Raw genomic sequence first — 23,913 nt, forward strand, 5'->3', positions numbered from 1 at the left:
CACAGGTCCGGTGATGTAAACAATCTCAATTTTCGTTGGATTTTTCACGACACAAAAACAAAGTTTACAGGAAACACTTTAAAACTTTACAATATCAAGGGCGCAAGCAAAATTTAGAATCGACTGATACGATAAACGATGATTAAACAAATTACGTCAAATATTTAAAAAAATAACTGGAGCGATCAACACAAACAACTAATCGGTGAAAATACATTGAACCAAAAAAGCATACATTAAATGACACACAAGATGGCAGTCTTTCGAAAAAAAAGTTCAAAACTGTTATCGGTCTAATAAATATTCTAAATACATGGAATCGCTATTTTTACGATTTGGCAATGAGGTGCTTTGAGATGTAGCACTGTGCTCCGACAGTATTACACATGAGTTGACAAATTCGCTCACATCGTCATTATCTAAACGTAAATACAATATTCGATATTTTTAGTTGTGGGAAACGAACCCCTGTAACCAATATTTGAATCTATTGTGGTATATTTGATCATTTAAACTTCTTGCTAGGCTTTTTTGTGACATCTAACGGGGAAAAACAGTGAGTTAAGCGAAAGTAATTATGTGAAAAAACGACCCCATAGGCAGGATTCAAATCTGCAGCCCTTGGGACTTTCGCCCAATTCACAATTCCCCGGGCTATGATAATATCCCAGGAAGACCACATAATTACCGCACTGGCGGCAGTGATCGTACCCTGCCTCTTAAGCGAGACCACACACAGCCACCACATTTGATCTATTGAATTTCACCTCTAGATTCCAATCCCCGGGATTTTATTATCATCTAGTGCCTAACTTTAGCTCATTGCCCATCCGGCTACGGTGGGTGATAGAGCTCATGGAGACCTTCGATTTGTGGTCCCTTGCCCTGTTAACAGAGGTATGACGAGAGCGAACCAACCGTTCGAATTAAATAAATAATGCATTTTTTTGGTTTTGATGTAAGACTTTTTAGTGCTATCCAATATGGAAAAGATCGAAAAGGTGAGTTAAACGAAAGTATTTATGTGAAAAAACCCAGAAGCAGGATGCATAGTTGACTTTTTCACATAATTGCTTTCGTTTAACTCACCATTTTGATCTGATTTCCCCATTGGACACCACCAAAAAAGTCTTAAATAAGGTATTGGCATCTAAAAAATTTACGAAGAGGGCTTGACGACTAGATTTTATGGTTGGCCATCACCGAAGATTGCTCCTGAGCTCTGTTCAGATAATTGTGATTCTTGGGCACAAGTTCCATTCGTTGTCTAACTTCAGCTTCAATGCTGCTTGGTGGTATCTGATCTGGCTGCACGAAAATTCACCAGAAGCTCCTGTTTATTATTAAACAACCGGGACGCACTGAACGAACAATGTTTCATTACGACAATACACAATCACGTTGTCCTCTGCAAAGCAAACAAAACCAAGCAGGAATCTCCTCGCTCCTGATCAAATCACTGAAATTTGTACTATTCTTTACTCCAACACTTAATTACACAATTTTACACATTTGTCTGAGTATTATCATTTTGACGTTTATAAGATTTCGAGCCACCCAAAAAGGTGGTTATATGAGTTATGCTCATATGGTACAGCAAAGCATCTCAAATCAATGAGAAATAGATATTATATGCTCACCCATTGAATCATGTCCATTTCTACCATCATCATCATCACTCATACTGTGGTATTATTCTCATCTTGCTATACATAGATAGCTATAATCAGCTTAACAGTATCAAGATTCAACTAAAATTCCTGACCTATGCAATTAACTTTTGATCGGTATGTGAGCTATTCAGTCGTCTCATCCAAAGTTCCCGTTAGCATCAGTCTGCTAATCCCACTTGGTTTGTTTACCAACCAACACCCCGACCAAATTACGCCCACTTTGGAACTGAAAAGACAAAGGCTTTTACTATCATCGCCAGAGTCCAGTCTAGCTCCAAATGTTGAAACTACAATAGCTGTATCCTGCTAAGCTAATCAATTAAAACCTCTCAGCCACTATCGTTTCAATCTTCAAAACATTCACCCATCCTGCCGATTAATGGTGAATGACCTACAGCTACTGGTAACATGGTAGCAAATATCCGTCTACAACATCCTAGTCAAACTAGTCATCGCCTCAACATAACCGCCACCGATCAGCCCAAGTTGAAGCTACAATGGTTGGGCTTAATCAACCTCTTGCAAATCAATCCTGCACACATGCTGTAGTACACAATAGCTGAATCCGTAGAACCGCATCCTCGTCCGAATAACGGAGTTACCAGATATGTGAACTATTGCCACTTCCAATGCAGCTGCTATTTCACATATCTGGCAACCCGAAACCACCCCCTTCAAATGGTGTGTTGAAAATCATGCACATGTTAATTTGCGTTTTCCATAAAGCAAGCTTCTCATTCCCTACACCTTGTCAATATTTGCATGTTAACGAACGGTTCATCAATCATCACCCGCCTCACTAAAAGAATAAAAAAACAATCATTCCCATTCACACCCACCGGACATTCAATCTTCCGAATCGCAATCTACCCTGCTGAGGCACCCCATCCAATCCCTGCGCGCTGTGCAGTTGGCAAAATTAATTCGAAACGATTTGTTGATTGGCATACTTCAACTGCAAGAGAAAACAGAGACATAGCACTCGCACACAGTGCAAGGAGGTTCGATGTTTTTCCTCTCGAGCCTAACGAGTAGTTAGTTCTGCGATATACCGTGTATCCGATACGAGCACTGAAGGACAATCGACACAATCGGTCATCGAGTTCCCACCCGGTTCCAGCAGTGACCTATTCTAATCGAATTTTCTTTTTTCATTTTTTCACTCTCACTTTCCGCTTTCGTCTATTCTGTCCTTCACTGGAATTCTGATTTCCCACCTTCACCGCCCAAAAAAAATATGACCTCCACGCTTACCGTCCTTACCACAAAACAAACCCGCAGGTTCCCTGGAGGAGCAGGAATTTTTCGGCGAGGTACTGCTGGGCATCAAACAGGTCATCCAGACGCACATGAAGGAGATACAGGTCAAGTTTCAGGACAAATTCTTCAACATGGAACTGGAGGTGAAAAAGCGTGACGACATCATATCAAAGCTGCAGAACCGGATCCACGAGCTGGAACGGGACCATCGCGGACCGAGCGAGGGCGATGGAGAGGGACAGTCTCCCGGCAGTGGCACATCCAGGTCTTCCGACGAGCTGCCGTTTATGGTAAGTCTATTAAGTCTAATTGAGGGAGTTGAGCTATTTGGGAAATGGGCCTTCAAAATTGAGAATTGGGAATCCGGAATTGGGAATTGAGAATTGAGAATTGAGAATTGAGAATTGAGAATTGAGAATTGAGAATTGAGAATTGAGAATTGAGAATTGAGAATTGAGAATTGAGAATTGAGAATTGAGAATTGAGAATTGAGAATTGAGAATTGAGAATTGAGAATTGAGAATTGAGAATTGAGAATTGAGAATTGAGAATTGAGAATTGAGAATTGAGAATTGAGAATTGAGAATTGAGAATTGAGAATTGAGAATTGAGAATTGAGAATTGAGAATTGAGAATTGAGAATTGAGAATTGAGAATTGAGAATTGAGAATTGAGAATTGAGAATTGAGAATTGAGAATTGAGAATTGAGAATTGAGAATTGAGAATTGAGAATTGAGAATTGAGAATTGAGAATTGAGAATTGAGAATTGAGAATTGAGAATTGAGAATTGAGAATTGAGAATTGAGAATTGAGAATTGAGAATTGAGAATTGAGAATTGAGAATTGAGAATTGAGAATTGAGAATTGAGAATTGAGAATTGAGAATTGAGAATTGAGAATTGAGAATTGAGAATTGAGAATTGAGAATTGAGAATTGAGAATTGAGAATTGAGAATTGAGAATTGAGAATTGAGAATTGAGAATTGAGAATTGAGAATTGAGAATTGAGAATTGAGAATTGAGAATTGAGAATTGAGAATTGAGAATTGAGAATTGAGAATTGAGAATTGAGAATTGAGAATTGAGAATTGAGAATTGAGAATTGAGAATTGAGAATTGAGAATTGAGAATTGAGAATTGAGAATTGAGAATTGAGAATTGAGAATTGAGAATTGAGAATTGAGAATTGAGAATTGAGAATTGAGAATTGAGAATTGAGAATTGAGAATTGAGAATTGAGAATTGAGAATTGAGAATTGAGAATTGAGAATTGAGAATTGAGAATTGAGAATTGAGAATTGAGAATTGAGAATTGAGAATTGAGAATTGAGAATTGAGAATTGAGAATTGAGAATTGAGAATTGAGAATTGAGAATTGAGAATTGAGAATTGAGAATTGAGAATTGAGAATTGAGAATTGAGAATTGAGAATTGAGAATTGAGAATTGAGAATTGAGAATTGAGAATTGAGAATTGAGAATTGAGAATTGAGAATTGAGAATTGAGAATTGAGAATTGAGAATTGAGAATTGAGAATTGAGAATTGAGAATTGAGAATTGAGAATTGAGAATTGAGAATTGAGAATTGAGAATTGAGAATTGAGAATTGAGAATTGAGAATTGAGAATTGAGAATTGAGAATTGAGAATTGAGAATTGAGAATTGAGAATTGAGAATTGAGAATTGAGAATTGAGAATTGAGAATTGAGAATTGAGAATTGAGAATTGAGAATTGAGAATTGAGAATTGAGAATTGAGAATTGAGAATTGAGAATTGAGAATTGAGAATTGAGAATTGAGAATTGAGAATTGAGAATTGAGAATTGAGAATTGAGAATTGAGAATTGAGAATTGAGAATTGAGAATTGAGAATTGAGAATTGAGAATTGAGAATTGAGAATTGAGAATTGAGAATTGAGAATTGAGAATTGAGAATTGAGAATTGAGAATTGAGAATTGAGAATTGAGAATTGAGAATTGAGAATTGAGAATTGAGAATTGAGAATTGAGAATTGAGAATTGAGAATTGAGAATTGAGAATTGAGAATTGAGAATTGAGAATTGAGAATTGAGAATTGAGAATTGAGAATTGAGAATTGAGAATTGAGAATTGAGAATTGAGAATTGAGAATGTGAATTGAGAATTGAGAATTGAGAATTGAGAATTGAGAATTGAGAATTGAGAATTGAGAATTGAGAATTGAGAATTGAGAATTGAGAATTGAGAATTGAGAATTGAGAATTGAGAATTGAGAATTGAGAATTGAGAATTGAGAATTGAGAATTGAGAATTGAGAATTGAGAATTGAGAATTGAGAATTGAGAATTGAGAATTGAGAATTGAGAATTGAGAATTGAGAATTGAGAATTGAGAATTGAGAATTGAGAATTGAGAATTGAGAATTGAGAATTGAGAATTGAGAATTGAGAATTGAGAATTGAGAATTGAGAATTGAGAATTGAGAATTGAGAATTGAGAATTGAGAATTGAGAATTGAGAATTGAGAATTGAGAATTGAGAATTGAGAATTGAGAATTGAGAATTGAGAATTGAGAATTGAGAATTGAGAATTGAGAATTGAGATTGAGAATTGAGAATTGAGAATTGAGAATTGAGAATTGAGAATTGAGAATTGAGAATTGAGAATTGAGAATTGAGAATTGAGAATTGAGAATTGAGAATTGAGAATTGAGAATTGAGAATTGAGAATTGAGAATTGAGAATTGAGAATTGAGAATTGAGAATTGAGAATTGAGAATTGAGAATTGAGAATTGAGAATTGAGAATTGAGAATTGAGAATTGAGAATTGAGAATTGAGAATTGAGAATTGAGAATTGAGAATTGAGAATTGAGAATTGAGAATTGAGAATTGAGAATTGAGAATTGAGAATTGAGAATTGAGAATTGAGAATTGAGAATTGAGAATTGAGAATTGAGAATTGAGAATTGAGAATTGAGAATGAGAATTGAGAATTGAGAATTGAGAATTGAGAATTGAGAATTGAGAATTGAGAATTGAGAATTGAGAATTGAGAATTGAGAATTGAGAATTGAGAATTGAGAATTGAGAATTGAGAATTGAGAATTGAGAATTGAGAATTGAGAATTGAGAATTGAGAATTGAGAATTGAGAATTGAGAATTGAGAATTGAGAATTGAGAATTGAGAATTGAGAATTGAGAATTGAGAATTGAGAATTGAGAATTGAGAATTGAGAATTGAGAATTGAGAATTGAGAATTGAGAATTGAGAATTGAGAATTGAGAATTGAGAATTGAGAATTGAGAATTGAGAATTGAGAATTGAGAATTGAGAATTGAGAATTGAGAATGAGAATTGAGAATTGAGAATTGAGAATTGAGAATTGAGAATTGAGAATTGAGAATTGAGAATTGAGAATTGAGAATTGAGAATTGAGAATTGAGAATTGAGAATTGAGAATTGAGAATTGAGAATTGAGAATTGAGAATTGAGAATTGAGAATTGAGAATTGAGAATTGAGAATTGAGAATTGAGAATTGAGAATTGAGAATTGAGAATTGAGAATTGAGAATTGAGAATTGAGAATTGAGAATTGAGAATTGAGAATTGAGAATTGAGAATTGAGAATTGAGAATTGAGAATTGAGAATTGAGAATTGAGAATTGAGAATTGAGAATTGAGAATTGAGAATTGAGAATTGAGAATTGAGAATTGAGAATTGAGAATTGAGAATTGAGAATTGAGAATTGAGAATTGAGAATTGAGAATTGAGAATTGAGAATTGAGAATTGAGAATTGAGAATTGAGAATTGAGAATTGAGAATTGAGAATTGAGAATTGAGAATTGAGAATTGAGAATTGAGAATTGAGAATTGAGAATTGAGAATTGAGAATTGAGAATTGAGAATTGAGAATTGAGAATTGAGAATTGAGAATTGAGAATTGAGAATTGAGAATTGAGAATTGAGAATTGAGAATTGAGAATTGAGAATTGAGAATTGAGAATTGAGAATTGAGAATTGAGAATTGAGAATTGAGAATTGAGAATTGAGAATTGAGAATTGAGAATTGAGAATTGAGAATTGAGAATTGAGAATTGAGAATTGAGAATTGAGAATTGAGAATTGAGAATTGAGAATTGAGAATTGAGAATTGAGAATTGAGAATTGAGAATTGAGAATTGAGAATTGAGAATTGAGAATTGAGAATTGAGAATTGAGAATTGAGAATTGAGAATTGAGAATTGAGAATTGAGAATTGAGAATTGAGAATTGAGAATTGAGAATTGAGAATTGAGAATTGAGAATTGAGAATTGAGAATTGAGAATTGAGAATTGAGAATTGAGAATTGAGAATTGAGAATTGAGAATTGAGAATTGAGAATTGAGAATTGAGAATTGAGAATTGAGAATTGAGAATTGAGAATTGAGAATTGAGAATTGAGAATTGAGAATTGAGAATTGAGAATTGAGAATTGAGAATTGAGAATTGAGAATTGAGAATTGAGAATTGAGAATTGAGAATTGAGAATTGAGAATTGAGAATTGAGAATTGAGAATTGAGAATTGAGAATTGAGAATTGAGAATTGAGAATTGAGAATTGAGAATTGAGAATTGAGAATTGAGAATTGAGAATTGAGAATTGAGAATTGAGAATTGAGAATTGAGAATTGAGAATTGAGAATTGAGAATTGAGAATTGAGAATTGAGAATTGAGAATTGAGAATTGAGAATTGAGATTGAGAATTGAGAATTGAGAATTGAGAATTGAGAATTGAGAATTGAGAATTGAGAATTGAGAATTGAGAATTGAGAATTGAGAATTGAGAATTGAGAATTGAGAATTGAGAATTGAGAATTGAGAATTGAGAATTGAGAATTGAGAATTGAGAATTGAGAATTGAGAATTGAGAATTGAGAATTGAGAATTGAGAATTGAGAATTGAGAATTGAGAATTGAGAATTGAGAATTGAGAATTGAGAATTGAGAATTGAGAATTGAGAATTGAGAATTGAGAATTGAGAATTGAGAATTGAGAATTGAGAATTGAGAATTGAGAATTGAGAATTGAGAATTGAGAATTGAGAATTGAGAATTGAGAATTGAGAATTGAGAATTGAGAATTGAGAATTGAGAATTGAGAATTGAGAATTGAGAATTGAGAATTGAGAATTGAGAATTGAGAATTGAGAATTGAGAATTGAGAATTGAGAATTGAGAATTGAGAATTGAGAATTGAGAATGAGAATTGAGAATTGAGAATTGAGAATTGAGAATTGAGAATTGAGAATTGAGAATTGAGAATTGAGAATTGAGAATTGAGAATTGAGAATTGAGAATTGAGAATTGAGAATTGAGAATTGAGAATTGAGAATTGAGAATTGAGAATTGAGAATTGAGAATTGAGAATTGAGAATTGAGAATTGAGAATTGAGAATTGAGAATTGAGAATTGAGAATTGAGAATTGAGAATTGAGAATTGAGAATTGAGAATTGAGAATTGAGAATTGAGAATTGAGAATTGAGAATTGAGAATTGAGAATTGAGAATTGAGAATTGAGAATTGAGAATTGAGATTGGAATTGAGAATTGAGAATTGAGAATTGAGAATTGAGAATTGAGAATTGAGAATTGAGAATTGAGAATTGAGAATTGAGAATTGAGAATTGAGAATTGAGAATTGAGAATTGAGAATTGAGAATTGAGAATTGAGAATTGAGAATTGAGAATTGAGAATTGAGAATTGAGAATTGAGAATTGAGAATTGAGAATTGAGAATTGAGAATTGAGAATTGAGAATTGAGAATTGAGAATTGAGAATTGAGAATTGAGAATTGAGAATTGAGAATTGAGAATTGAGAATTGAGAATTGAGAATTGAGAATTGAGAATTGAGAATTGAGAATTGAGAATTGAGAATTGAGAATTGAGAATTGAGAATTGAGAATTGAGAATTGAGAATTGAGAATTGAGAATTGAGAATTGAGAATTGAGAATTGAGAATTGAGAATTGAGAATTGAGAATTGAGAATTGAGAATTGAGAATTGAGAATTGAGAATTGAGAATTGAGAATTGAGAATTGAGAATTGAGAATTGAGAATTGAGAATTGAGAATTGAGAATTGAGAATTGAGAATTGAGAAATTGAGAATTGAGAATTGAGAATTGAGAATTGAGAATTGAGAATTGAGAATTGAGAATTGAGAATTGAGAATTGAGAATTGAGAATTGAGAATTGAGAATTGAGAATTGAGAATTGAGAATTGAGAATTGAGAATTGAGAATTGAGAATTGAGAATTGAGAATTGAGAATTGAGAATTGAGAATTGAGAATTGAGAATTGAGAATTGAGAATTGAGAATTGAGAATTGAGAATTGAGAATTGAGAATTGAGAATTGAGAATTGAGAATTGAGAATTGAGAATTGAGAATTGAGAATTGAGAATTGAGAATTGAGAATTGAGAATTGAGAATTGAGAATTGAGAATTGAGAATTGAGAATTGAGAATTGAGAATTGAGAATTGAGAATTGAGAATTGAGAATTGAGAATTGAGAATTGAGAATTGAGAATTGAGAATTGAGAATTGAGAATTGAGAATTGAGAATTGAGAATTGAGAATTGAGAATTGAGAATTGAGAATTGAGAATTGAGAATTGAGAATTGAGAATTGAGAATTGAGAATTGAGAATTGAGAATTGAGAATTGAGAATTGAGAATTGAGAATTGAGAATTGAGAATTGAGAATTGAGAATTGAGAATTGAGAATTGAGAATTGAGAATTGAGAATTGAGAATTGAGAATTGAGAATTGAGATTGAGAATTGAGAATTGAGAATTGAGAATTGAGAATTGAGAATTGAGAATTGAGAATTGAGAATTGAGAATTGAGAATTGAGAATTGAGAATTGAGAATTGAGAATTGAGAATTGAGAATTGAGAATTGAGAATTGAGAATTGAGAATTGAGAATTGAGAATTGAGAATTGAGAATTGAGAATTGAGAATTGAGAATTGAGAATTGAGAATTGAGAATTGAGAATTGAGAATTGAGAATTGAGAATTGAGAATTGAGAATTGAGAATTGAGAATTGAGAATTGAGAATTGAGAATTGAGAATTGAGAATTGAGAATTGAGAATTGAGAATTGAGAATTGAGAATTGAGAATTGAGAATGAGAATTGAGAATTGAGAATTGAGAATTGAGAATTGAGAATTGAGAATTGAGAATTGAGAATTGAGAATTGAGAATTGAGAATTGAGAATTGAGAATTGAGAATTGAGAATTGAGAATTGAGAATTGAGAATTGAGAATTGAGAATTGAGAATTGAGAATTGAGAATTGAGAATTGAGAATTGAGAATTGAGAATTGAGAATTGAGAATTGAGAATTGAGAATTGAGAATTGAGAATTGAGAATTGAGAATTGAGAATTGAGAATTGAGAATTGAGAATTGAGATTGAGAATTGAGAATTGAGAATTGAGAATTGAGAATTGAGAATTGAGAATTGAGAATTGAGAATTGAGAATTGAGAATTGAGAATTGAGAATTGAGAATTGAGAATTGAGAATTGAGAATTGAGAATTGAGAATTGAGAATTGAGAATTGAGAATTGAGAATTGAGAATTGAGAATTGAGAATTGAGAATTGAGAATTGAGAGTTGAGAATTGAGAATTGAAAATTGAGAATTGAGAATTGAGAATTGAGAATTGAGAATTGAGAATTGAGAATTGAGAATTGAGAATTGAGAATTGAGAATTGAGAATTGAGAATTGAGAATTGAGAATTGAGAATTGAGAATTGAGAATTGAGAATTGAGAATTGAGAATTGGGAATTGGGAATTAAGAATTGGGAACTGGTAATTGGGAATTGGGAATTGGGAATTGGCTATTAGTAATTGGGAATTGAGAATTGGGAATCGAAAATTGGGAATTGGGAATCGCGAATTGAGAATTGGGAATTTGGAATTGGGAATTGGGAATTGGGAATTGAGAATTGAGAATTGAGAATTGAGAATTGAGAATTGAGAATTGAGAATTGAGAATTGAGAATTGAGAATTGAGAATTGAGAATTGAGAATTGAGAATTGAGAATTGAGAATTGAGAATTGAGAATTGAGAATTGAGAATTGAGAATTGAGAATTGAGAATTGAGAATTGAGAATTGAGAATTGAGAATTGAGAATTGAGAATTGAGAATTGAGAATTGAGAATTGAGAATTGAGAATTGAGAATTGAGAATTGAGAATTGAGAATTGAGAATTGAGAATTGAGAATTGAGAATTGAGAATTGAGAATTGAGAATTGAGAATTGAGAATTGAGAATTGAGATTGAGAATTGAGAATTGAGAATTGAGAATTGAGAATTGAGAATTGAGAATTGAGAATTGAGAATTGAGAATTGAGAATTGAGAATTGAGAATTGAGAATTGAGAATTGAGAATTGAGAATTGAGAATTGAGAATTGAGAATTGAGAATTGAGAATTGAGAATTGAGAATTGAGAATTGAGAATTGAGAATTGAGAATTGAGAATTGAGAATTGAGAATTGAGAATTGAGAATTGAGAATTGAGAATTGAGAATTGAGAATTGAGAATTGAGAATTGAGAATTGAGAATTGAGAATTGAGAATTGAGAATTGAGAATTGAGAATTGAGAATTGAGAATTGAGAATTGAGAATTGAGAATTGAGAATTGAGAATTGAGAATTGAGAATTGAGAATTGAGAATTGAGAATTGAGAATTGAGAATTGAGAATTGAGAATTGAGAATTGAGAATTGAGAATTGAGAATTGAGAATTGAGAATTGAGAATTGAGAATTGAGAATTGAGAATTGAGAATTGAGAATTGAGAATTGAGAATTGAGAATTGAGAATTGAGAATTGAGAATTGAGAATTGAGAATTGAGAATTGAGAATTGAGAATTGAGAATTGAGAATTGAGAATTGAGAATTGAGAATTGAGAATTGAGAATTGAGAATTGAGAATTGAGAATTGAGAATTGAGAATTGAGAATTGAGAATTGAGAATTGAGAATTGAGAATTGAGAATTGAGAATTGAGAATTGAGAATTGAGAATTGAGAATTGAGAATTGAGAATTGAGAATGAGAATTGAGAATTGAGAATTGAGAATTGAGAATTGAGAATTGAGAATTGAGAATATTGAGAATTGAGAATTTGAGAATTGAGAATTGAGAATGAGATTGAGAATTGAGAATTGAGAATTGAGAATTGAGAATTGAGAATTTGAGAATTGAGAATTGAGAATTGAGAATTGAGAATGTGAGAATTGAGAATTGAGAATTGAGAATTGAGAATTGAGAATTGAGAATTGAGAATTGAGAATTGAGAATGAGAATTGAGATTGAGAATTGAGAATTGAGATTGAGAATTGAGAATTGAGAATTGAGAATTGAGAATTGAGAATTGAGAATTGAGAATTGAGAATTGAGAATTGAGAATTGAATTGAGAATTGAGAATTGAGAATTGAGAATTGAGAATTGAGAATGAGAATTGAGAATTGAGAATTGAGAATTGAGAATTGTCGAATTGAGAATTGAGAATTGAGAATTTGAGAATTGAGAATTGAGAATTGAGAATTGAGAATTGAGAATTGAGAATTGAGAATTGAGAATTGAGAATTGAGATTGAGATTGAGAATTGAGAATTGAGAATTGAGATTGAGAATTGAGAATGAGAATTGAGAATTGAGAATTGAGAATTGAGAATTGAGAATTGAGATTGAGAATTGAGAATTGAGAATTGGGAATTGGGAAGTGGAAGTTGGAATGTGATTGGGAATTGGGAATTGGAATTGGGAATTGGGAATTGGCTATTAGTAATTGGGAATTGAAATTGGGAATGGGAATCGCGAATTGAGAATTGGGAATTTGGAATTTGGAATTTGGAATTTGGAATTTGGAATTGGGAATTGGAATTGGGAATAGGGAATAGGACTAGGGACTTGGGAATTGAGAATTGGAATTGAGAATTGGGAATTGCCTAATTGCGAATTGGGAATTGGGAATGGGGATTGGGAATTAGGAATCAGGATTAGGGAATTGGAATCAGGAATTGACAATTGACAATTGACAATTGACAATTGACAATTGACAATTGACAATTGACAATGACAATTGACAATTGACCAATTGACAATAGACAATTGACAATTGACAATTGACAATTGACAATAGACAATAGACAATAGACAATAGACAATAGACCATAGACAATCAGACAATAGACCAATAGACAATAGACAATAGACAATAGACAATAGACAATAGACAATAGACAATAGACAATAGACAATAGACAATAGACAATAGACAATAGACAATAGACAACAGACAATAGACAATAGACAATAGACAATAGACAATAGACAATAGACAATAGACAATAGACAATAGACAATAGACAATAGACAATAGACAATAGACAATAGACAATAGACAATAGACAATAGACAATAGACAATAGACAATAGACAATAGACAATAGACAATAGACAATAGACAATAGACAATAGACAATAGACAATAGACAATAGACAATAGACAATAGACAATAGACAATAGACAATAGACAATAGACAATAGACAATAGACAATAGACAATAGACAATAGACAATAGACAATAGACAATAGACAATAGACAATAGACAATAGACAATAGACAACAGACAATAGACAATAGACAATAGACAATAGACAATAGACAATAGACAATAGACAATAGACAATAGACAATAGACAATAGACAACATACAATAGACAATAGACAATAGACAATAGACAATAGACAATAGACAATAGACAATAGACAATAGACAATAGACAATAGACAATAGACAATAGACAATAGACAATAGACAATAGACAATAGACAATAGACAATAGACAATAGACAATAGACAATAGACAATAGACAATAGACAATAGACAATAGACAATAGACAATAGACAATAGACAATAGACAACAGACAATAGACAATAGACAATAGACAATAGACAATAGACAATAGACAATAGACAACAGACAATAGACAATAGACAATAGACAATAGACAATAGACAATAGACAATAGACAATAGACAATAGACAATAGACAATAGACAATAGACAATAGACAATAGACAATAGACAATAGACAATAGACAATAGACAATAGACAATAGACAATAGACAATAGACAATAGACAATAGACAATAGACAATAGACAATAGACAATAGACAATAGACAATAGACAATAGACAATAGACAATAGACAATAGACAATAGACAATAGACAATAGACAATAGACAATAGACAATAGACAATAGACAATAGACAATAGACAATAGACAATAGACAATAGACAATAGACAATAGACAATAGACAATAGACAATAGACAATAGACAATAGACAATAGACAATAGACAATAGACAATAGACAATAGACAATAGACAATAGACAATAGACAATAGACAATAGACAATAGACAATAGACAATAGACAATAGACAATAGACAATAGACAATAGACAATAGACAATAGACAATAGACAATAGACAATAGACAATAGACAATAGACAATAGACAATAGACAATAGACAATAGACAATAGACAATAGACAATAGACAATAGACAATAGACAATAGACAATAGACAATAGACAATAGACAATAGACAATAGACAATAGACAATAGACAATAGACAATAGACAATAGACAATAGACAATAGACAATAGACAATAGACAATAGACAATAGACAATAGACAATAGACAATAGACAATAGACAATAGACAATAGACAATAGACAATAGACAATAGACAATAGACAATAGACAATAGACAATAGACAATAGACAATAGACAATAGACAATAGACAATAGACAATAGACAATAGACAATAGACAATAGACAATAGACAATAGACAATAGACAATAGACAATAGACAATAGACAATAGACAATAGACAATAGACAATAGACAATAGACAATAGACAATAGACAATAGACAATAGACAATAGACAATAGACAATAGACAATAGACAATAGACAATAGACAATAGACAATAGACAATAGACAATAGACAATAGACAATAGACAATAGACAATAGACAATAGACAATAGACAATAGACAATAGACAATAGACAATAGACAATAGACAATAGACAATAGACAATAGACAATAGACAATAGACAATAGACAATAGACAATAGACAATAGACAATAGACAATAGACAATAGACAATAGACAATAGACAATAGACAATAGACAATAGACAATAGACAATAGACAATAGACAATAGACAATAGACAATAGACAATAGACAATAGACAATAGACAATAGACAATAGACAATAGACAATAGACAATAGACAATAGACAATAGACAATAGACAATAGACAATAGACAATAGACAATAGACAATAGACAATAGACAATAGACAATAGACAATAGACAATAGACAATAGACAATAGACAATAGACAATAGACAATAGACAATAGACAATAGACAATAGACAATAGACAATAGACAATAGACAATAGACAATAGACAATAGACAATAGACAATAGACAATAGACAATAGACAATAGACAATAGACAATAGACAATAGACAATAGACAATAGACAATAGACAATAGACAATAGACAATAGACAATAGACAATAGACAATAGACAATAGACAATAGACAATAGACAATAGACAATAGACAATAGACAATAGACAATAGACAATAGACAATAGACAATAGACAATAGACAATAGACAATAGACAATAGACAATAGACAATAGACAATAGACAATAGACAATAGACAATAGACAATAGACAATAGACAATAGACAATAGACAATAGACAATAGACAATAGACAATAGACAATAGACAATAGACAATAGACAATAGACAATAGACAATAGACAATAGACAATAGACAATAGACAATAGACAATAGACAATAGACAATAGACAATAGACAATAGACAATAGACAATAGACAATAGACAATAGACAATAGACAATAGACAATAGACAATAGACAATAGACAATAGACAATAGACAATAGACAATAGACAATAGACAATAGACAATAGACAATAGACAATAGACAATAGACAATAGACAATAGACAATAGACAATAGACAATAGACAATAGACAATAGACAATAGACAATAGACAATAGACAATAGACAATAGACAATAGACAATAGACAATAGACAATAGACAATAGACAATAGACAATAGACAATAGACAATAGACAATAGACAATAGACAATAGACAATAGACAATAGACAATAGACAATAGACAATAGACAATAGACAATAGACAATAGACAATAGACAATAGACAATAGACAATAGACAATAGACAATAGACAATAGACAATAGACAATAGACAATAGACAATAGACAATAGACAATAGACAATAGACAATAGACAATAGACAATAGACAATAGACAATAGACAATAGACAATAGACAATAGACAATAGACAATAGACAATAGACAATAGACAATAGACAATAGACAATAGACAATAGACAATAGACAATAGACAATAGACAATAGACAATAGACAATAGACAATAGACAATAGACAATAGACAATAGACAATAGACAATAGACAATAGACAATAGACAATAGACAATAGACAATAGACAATAGACAATAGACAATAGACAATAGACAATAGACAATAGACAATAGACAATAGACAATAGACAATAGACAATAGACAATAGACAATAGACAATAGACAATAGACAATAGACAATAGACAATAGACAATAGACAATAGACAATAGACAATAGACAATAGACAATAGACAATAGACAATAGACAATAGACAATAGACAATAGACAATAGACAATAGACAATAGACAATAGACAATAGACAATAGACAATAGACAATAGACAATAGACAATAGACAATAGACAATAGACAATAGACAATAGACAATAGACAATAGACAATAGACAATAGACAATAGACAATAGACAATAGACAATAGACAATAGACAATAGACAATAGACAATAGACAATAGACAATAGACAATAGACAATAGACAATAGACAATAGACAATAGACAATAGACAATAGACAATAGACAATAGACAATAGACAATAGACAATAGACAATAGACAATAGACAATAGACAATAGACAATAGACAATAGACAATAGACAATAGACAATAGACAATAGACAATAGACAATAGACAATAGACAATAGACAATAGACAATAGACAATAGACAATAGACAATAGACAATAGACAATAGACAATAGACAATAGACAATAGACAATAGACAATAGACAATAGACAATAGACAATAGACAATAGACAATAGACAATAGACAATAGACAATAGACAATAGACAATAGACAATAGACAATAGACAATAGACAATAGACAATAGACAATAGACAATAGACAATAGACAATAGACAATAGACAATAGACAATAGACAATAGACAATAGACAATAGACAATAGACAATAGACAATAGACAATAGACAATAGACAATAGACAATAGACAATAGACAATAGACAATAGACAATAGACAATAGACAATAGACAATAGACAATAGACAATAGACAATAGACAATTGACAATTGACAATTGACAATTGACAATTGACAATTGACAATTGACAATTGACAATTGACAGTTGACAATTGACAATTGACAATTGACAATTGACAATTGACAATTGACAGTTGACAATTGACAATTGACAATTGACAATTGACAATTAGCAATTAGCAATTGACAATTGACCATTGACCATTGACCATTGACAATTGACAATTGGGAATTGGGCGATATGAGAGAATTGTGAGATATAACAGATCTGGGAGAAATGAGTTAAGAGATCTGTGAGAATTGAGAAATTTGAGAAAATTGAGAGATTTGAGAAAATTGGGAGAATTGAGATTATTGAAATAATTGAGAGAACCGAGAGAATTAAAAAAATTGAAAAAATTGAGAGAATTGAAGGAATTGAGACGATTGGGACAATTGAGAAAATAGAGAGAATTAAGAAAATTTATAGAAATGAGATTTAGAGAACCCAGATAATTTAGAGAATCTAGAGAATCAAGAGAATTTGGAGAAAACAATTGAGAGATTTGAGAAAATTAAGATAATTGTGCGAATTGAGACAATTGAGAGAATTGGGAGATTTGCGAGAATTGAGAGAATTGAAAAAAATGAGAGGATTTAAAGAATTTTGAACATTTGAATTTAGAGAGCTGCTGCTCTAAGACGATTTCGCTAGATTTTCAGAGCAGCGTTTACTCAGTACACTAGCGCGACTTCCGGACGGTTAAGAGAATTTAGAGAATTGAGAGATTTCAGAAAATTGAGAGAATGGAGAGAATTGGGAGATTCGTGAGAATTTAGAGAATTGAGACAATTGAAAAAAAAAATGAGAGAAATGAGAGAATTTGGGGAATTTTGAAAACTTTACTAGACTAGATAATTTAGAGAGTTAAGAGAATTCGATAAAGTTATGAGGGTTAAGAGAAATGAGAGAATTGGAAGAATTTAAAGAATTGAGATTTAAGAGAATGGGGCGAATTGGGAGAATTAAAAGAATTGGCAGAATTAAGAGAATTGGGCAAATTGAAAGACTCAAGAGAAATGAGAGAATTAAGAGAATTGAGATAATTGAGAGAATTGAGAAAATGAAGAGAATTTAATGAATCGAGAGAATTAAGAGAAGTGAGAGAATTGAGAAAAAGGATAAAATTTTGAGAGAATGGAGAGTTTTGAGAGAATTGCGAGAATAGTTAATTTAGAAAAATGAAAAAATCGGAGTACACAATTGAAGGAATTGAGAAAATTAAGAGAATTGAGAGATTTGTGAGAATTGAGCGGATTGAGAGAGTCAAGACAATTGAGAAAATTGAGGAGATTGAGCGAATTAGAGAATTAAGGGAATTGAGAGAATTTAAAGAATTTAGAGAATTTAGAGAATTTAGAGAATTTAGAGAATTTAGAGAATTTAGAGAATTTAGAGAATTTAGAGAATTTAGAGAATTTAGAGAATTTAGAGAATTTAGAGAATTTAGAGAATTTAGAGATTTTAGAGAGTTTAGAGAATTTAGAGAATTTAGAAAATTTAGAGAATTGAGAGAATTTAGAGAATTTAGAGAATTTAGAGAATCTAGAGAATTCAGAGAATTTATACAATTTAGAGAATTTAGAGAATTTAGAGAATTTAGAGAATTTAGAGAATTTAGATGATTTAGAGAATTTAGAGAATTTAGAGAATTTAGAGAATTTAGAGAATTTAGAGAATTTAGAGAATTTAGAGAATTTAGAGAAATTAGAGAATTTAGAGAATTTAGAGAATTTAGATAATTTAGATAATTTAGATAATTTAGATAATTTAGATAATTTAGATAATTTAGAGAATTTAGAGAATTGAGTGAATCGGGAAAATTGAGAGAATTAAAAGAATTTATAGAATTGACAGCATTAAAAGAATTGAGAGGATTTAAAGAATTGAAACATTTTAGAGAATTGAAGGATATTCAGAGAATTGAGAGAATCGATAGAATTGAAAGATTTTAGAAGATTGAGAGAATTGAAAGACTCTTGAGACTTGAGACAATTGAGAGAATTGATAAAATTGAGAGGATCGAGAGAATTGCGCAAACTGATAGAAATGAGAGGATTGAGAGTATTTAGGGAATTTAGAGAATTAAGAGGATTTAGAGAATTGAGTGAATTGAGAGGTTTGAGAGCATTAAGATAATTCAGACAACTAAGAGAATTGAAAGGATTGAGAAAATTGAGAGAAATGAGAGAATTGAAAAGAATGGGAGAATTGGGAAAGTTGAACGAATTGAGAGAATTGAGGGAATTGAGAGAATGGAAAGAATTGAGAGAATTGAATGAATAAATCAAATGAGAGAAGAGAAATTTACGAGAATAGGCGTAATTGATAACTTTGAAAGAATTGAAAATAATAGAAGAAATAGAATTGGGAAAATTTCTAGAATGGAGAGACTATAGAAAATTCAGAGAGTTGAGAGAAATTTAATAATTGCGAATTGAGAGAATTAAGCGAATTAAGAAAATCGAAAGAAGTGAGAGATTTAAGAATTTTTTTTTTTGGTTAGGAGTACGTGGAATCTTACTCTTAATTTCTAACTTTCTCGTCATATCTCCCATTTTTTCTAGCGCGGCGACTCTCTCGACACCATATTCGCTTCTTCGCCGCATTCGGACTCTGACGCACCGCGAGCGCAGAAGATGCGCAACCGTAAACCTCGCAGTTCACCGCGCCATCGACCGCTGCGGAATCGTCCTACATGGGACGAAAGTACCGATCAGGACAGTTTCGACCAGAAGGATTCCCCGCCGGGCTATGCCATCGGGACACTATCTTCCAGAGTACAACCACCTCCCGTTCCTCCGCGACGGACTCCTACCGTGCCCGTTGTGGATCGAGTTCGGAGCCCATATCGCGACATTGTGATATCACAGCTTACCGGAAATATCGTCTCGGATAGTGTAGTTGTCAACATTGAGACCAGCTCAGGTTCAGAACAGTCGCATTCCGAAAATGATAACATATACGGAAATGCGGCCAGGAGAAGCGTAGAAGAGGACCTTGGTGAATACGAAGAGGAAGAAGAGGATGAGTTTGTGACCGAGTCGGGAAAGCTGGTAGAGAACCGCGGTTGTCGTAGTAGTGAGGATGACATTGACGATGATTTCGATGGTGATGACGATGACGATGAGGAAGAGGAAATGAACCACAACGACTGGGAGGTTCGAATGTTGGTAGCAGAACTACAGAAAAGGGAAAGTATTAGCACCGAAATAGCTAGTGATCTGGAGGAGAGTGGAGGGCTTCTGCGAAGGCGACGGAAACGAAGCGAAACGGATACCGAGGGTAGCGGAGTAGAATTCGAAGCACTCCGAAGACCACGAGCATCCAGTCTCGATCAGCACAACTTGCGACGGGGAGCCAGTGTTAGCCATGGTAGCGGCAAACGGCGTGGTTCCATCTTCAAGGCAATGAGCTTCGACAGGGACAAAGATCGTCTCTGAGAATTAGCGCTCAGATGTGAGGTCTGCATGTTCACCAGCGTCACCAATGTGGTGATCATTGAGTGGAGCAAGCGGTAAACGATGACTGTTAGACTATGAACTTAAGCAAGAACCAACGTAATTTCAAAACGCACTACTAGAAGGTATAAAATAATTGCAACCGTTTAGAAGGAAAACAAACGGCTAGAGTTAAATTAGTCTAGGATTACATACTAGTTCCCAATTATTTTGTTACGAGTGGTGAATAAAGCGTGAGAACTCAAATGAGAGAAATTTTATCGTACGTTTTGCACAGAAACAAAAGTAAAACTATAGAATTTAGTTATAATGTTATAGATTAAGTAGTTTTCGTATTTTAAAAATTAACAATCGTTACCATTGTTTTCGGACGCTGAGGGATGTGAGCAAGTTGAGAAGTTTAAAGTCAGACGAAGGAGTCTTTTTAATTATCAAAGTTTAATGACAAGCAACCTAAACAATACTAGCGATTCCTACACTAAATACCAATGATAGCACTTGAGGAAGAGTTTAAAACTATGACTAGGCAAGCATTATTACCCGTCCAAAAGAGTTTTATTTAATGTAAAAATCATTCAATAACGTTCACACTTCGTTCAACAGAGGTCCGTACAGGTTCCCATTGTTTCATGTCTTATGTCGCAATATATTATCAGCAATCTTGTGGTGAACTTCAAACCCTTTTCGAGCATTGAACGTTCCCGTTGAAGGCTTTGTGCAGACAGATACACATTTAGGAAAATGATAAACACGCAGAATATATGAGGTGAAGACGAAATACATATTTCAATCGTTACTATAAGTGTATGATGAACAAAGATATGAACTTATCAAGATTTGAAAAAAAAATCATGCACTCTACTGGTCAACAAAGTACTTGAACATACAATAAAATATTCCACAAATGACCGTACGTCTGTTACTTATCAACAGAAAATAAATGTCACTCGAATTGGTGCTAGTCTACGCATTCAGTCTTCATATTCACAGAATTCTATCCTATCAAATGGATAGCCGGAAGTGATGTTTAAACATATTTGTTTCATTTTGTTCTCTTGCCATAATTCCTCTAACAGAAAAATAACTATTTAGCACAAAGAGGTGTGTTTTATCGAACCCAGTCTTTGAACCACTATTGTTAGTTCTATAACAAAGTCTAATCTAGAACTGAACGCGTTGTAAAACCTGTATCAGTATTATAACAACTTATAACATCGTAGCATAGTGCAAATATAATTTCAAAACAACCAAAACACAAGTAAAAAATCGCTTCGACAAAGCATAAACAATGAACTAAACGATATTACAACAATTCGTAGTATTAGGAGCGAACAACAACAATAATAATAATAAATTCAACCGGACAGGCAAATGACCAAACTTTCTAATATTCTACGGTAGCATTTTAAATATAGAGTTACAATCCATTCATAGAACAATGGACAACAAATAAGCAAACCTACGCATGAGTGCAATGATCCCAGTGTGGCGAACTTTGGACAAAGTTAACTATTTTGCATTGCGATTTTGTGATATGATGAGAAATAGTCTAATAGCCCCTCCCAAGGTGGAGGTGGAAAAGGAATACATAGTTTAGGTTCAATGGATTCGGAAATTCAGATACTCTGTCAAACGATAACATTTTCCTTATTTAAATAAACCCCGCTTAGCACAAACATTTTCGAAGCAATGTGATAAATTCCAACAGATTGCGATTAGGCAAATTATAAACAGGGAAGAGTTTTGTTGAGCCTGCTAACATTAGCTAGAGCTTAAAGTTGGTGCTGCAAAATTTTCGTTTCGGATATAAACGCTCTTGATAATTGATTGCAGTTGGTTGTGTTTGATAAAAAAAATCTTTTCTGGCTACGATTAATGTAGGGCAAAACTGAACCAAACATAGATCACGGAGAAAGATCACACAAAGTATTTATTTGAAAAGACGATAATTCACTATGGTTTGAGCTGTTGAACGTTACTCAGAATGGACAAAAACAAACAAATGCGGACACGTGAGTGTGTGTAAGATTATGCGCTGAAAATAAGAAATAAAATCAATTAACTTTTATATGATTGGGGTTCTACTTAGGGACAAAAGAATAAAGTATATTAAAGGATAGCAGTTGGTTAAATTATTGGTCTGATAATTCCACGAAAGAAATCCAGCTTCGGAACCATTTTGTTTTTGGTGACTTACACACCTAGAAAAAATTGTGTAAGTTTACGTCTCCTAACCCTGACATATAGGAACATAAAAATGATTTACTTTTAAGTTTGATTTTACTTTTACATGACGTTGAATTTCGTAAATCACGTAATTTTGCTCCACATAGGGTAAAAAGGTAAAATACGCCCCACCGGGACTAAATGACCCTCTTCGATTCCCAGGATACCTGAATTATCTAAAAAGTAAAAATGACTGATAACAGCGTCGTTTCATGAAATCAACGTGCTAAGTTAGTTTGGTATTTTTAATATGTTGCAAAACAACAATATACACAAAAGTTTCAAAAGAGCTACTTTTATGTAAGCTTCCACTTTTTCCAATAGCATTACAACCAATTGGAAATAGTCGGATTCGATAGAACTATTTCAAGTAGCTTACTGGAATGTTATAGTTACTATCTTTATATAGTTTATAGCTTGGCTTAAAACTATGTGTGTGTGTGTAGAATTATTCATGTATTCACAACAGCTCATCACCGGCCAAAACGCCCCACCCATTGTTGTGGGGCATACTCACCGATTTATGTGGGGCATACCGTCCTCTTGTTGTGGGGCATATTACACTTTCACCGGGGGCATTTTGCCCTGGGTGAAAGAAAAAACTAGAATTTAGGCATCTTTGAAAATGTTT

At 32.3% G+C, this 23,913-nt stretch overlaps 1 protein-coding gene across 11 annotated transcripts in view; it reads left to right on the forward strand.

Moving 5' to 3' along the window:
* Nucleotides 1-23,188, forward strand: part of LOC131684641 (uncharacterized) — a 579,369-nt gene extending 556,181 nt beyond the window's left edge. For all 11 annotated transcript variants that reach the window (XM_058967666.1, XM_058967671.1, XM_058967670.1 and 8 more), the window contains 2 exons: nucleotides 2,955-3,223; nucleotides 20,163-23,188. In XM_058967666.1, the coding sequence (XP_058823649.1) occupies nucleotides 2,955-3,223; nucleotides 20,163-21,038 (1,145 nt within the window). In that variant the 3' untranslated portion in view covers nucleotides 21,039-23,188. The remainder of the gene's footprint in view (nucleotides 1-2,954; nucleotides 3,224-20,162) is intronic.
* Nucleotides 23,189-23,913: the final 725 nt, after the last annotated feature.

Source organism: Topomyia yanbarensis, chromosome 2 (genome assembly GCF_030247195.1).
Source record: "Topomyia yanbarensis strain Yona2022 chromosome 2, ASM3024719v1, whole genome shotgun sequence".
Lineage (NCBI taxonomy): Eukaryota > Metazoa > Arthropoda > Insecta > Diptera > Culicidae > Topomyia > Topomyia yanbarensis.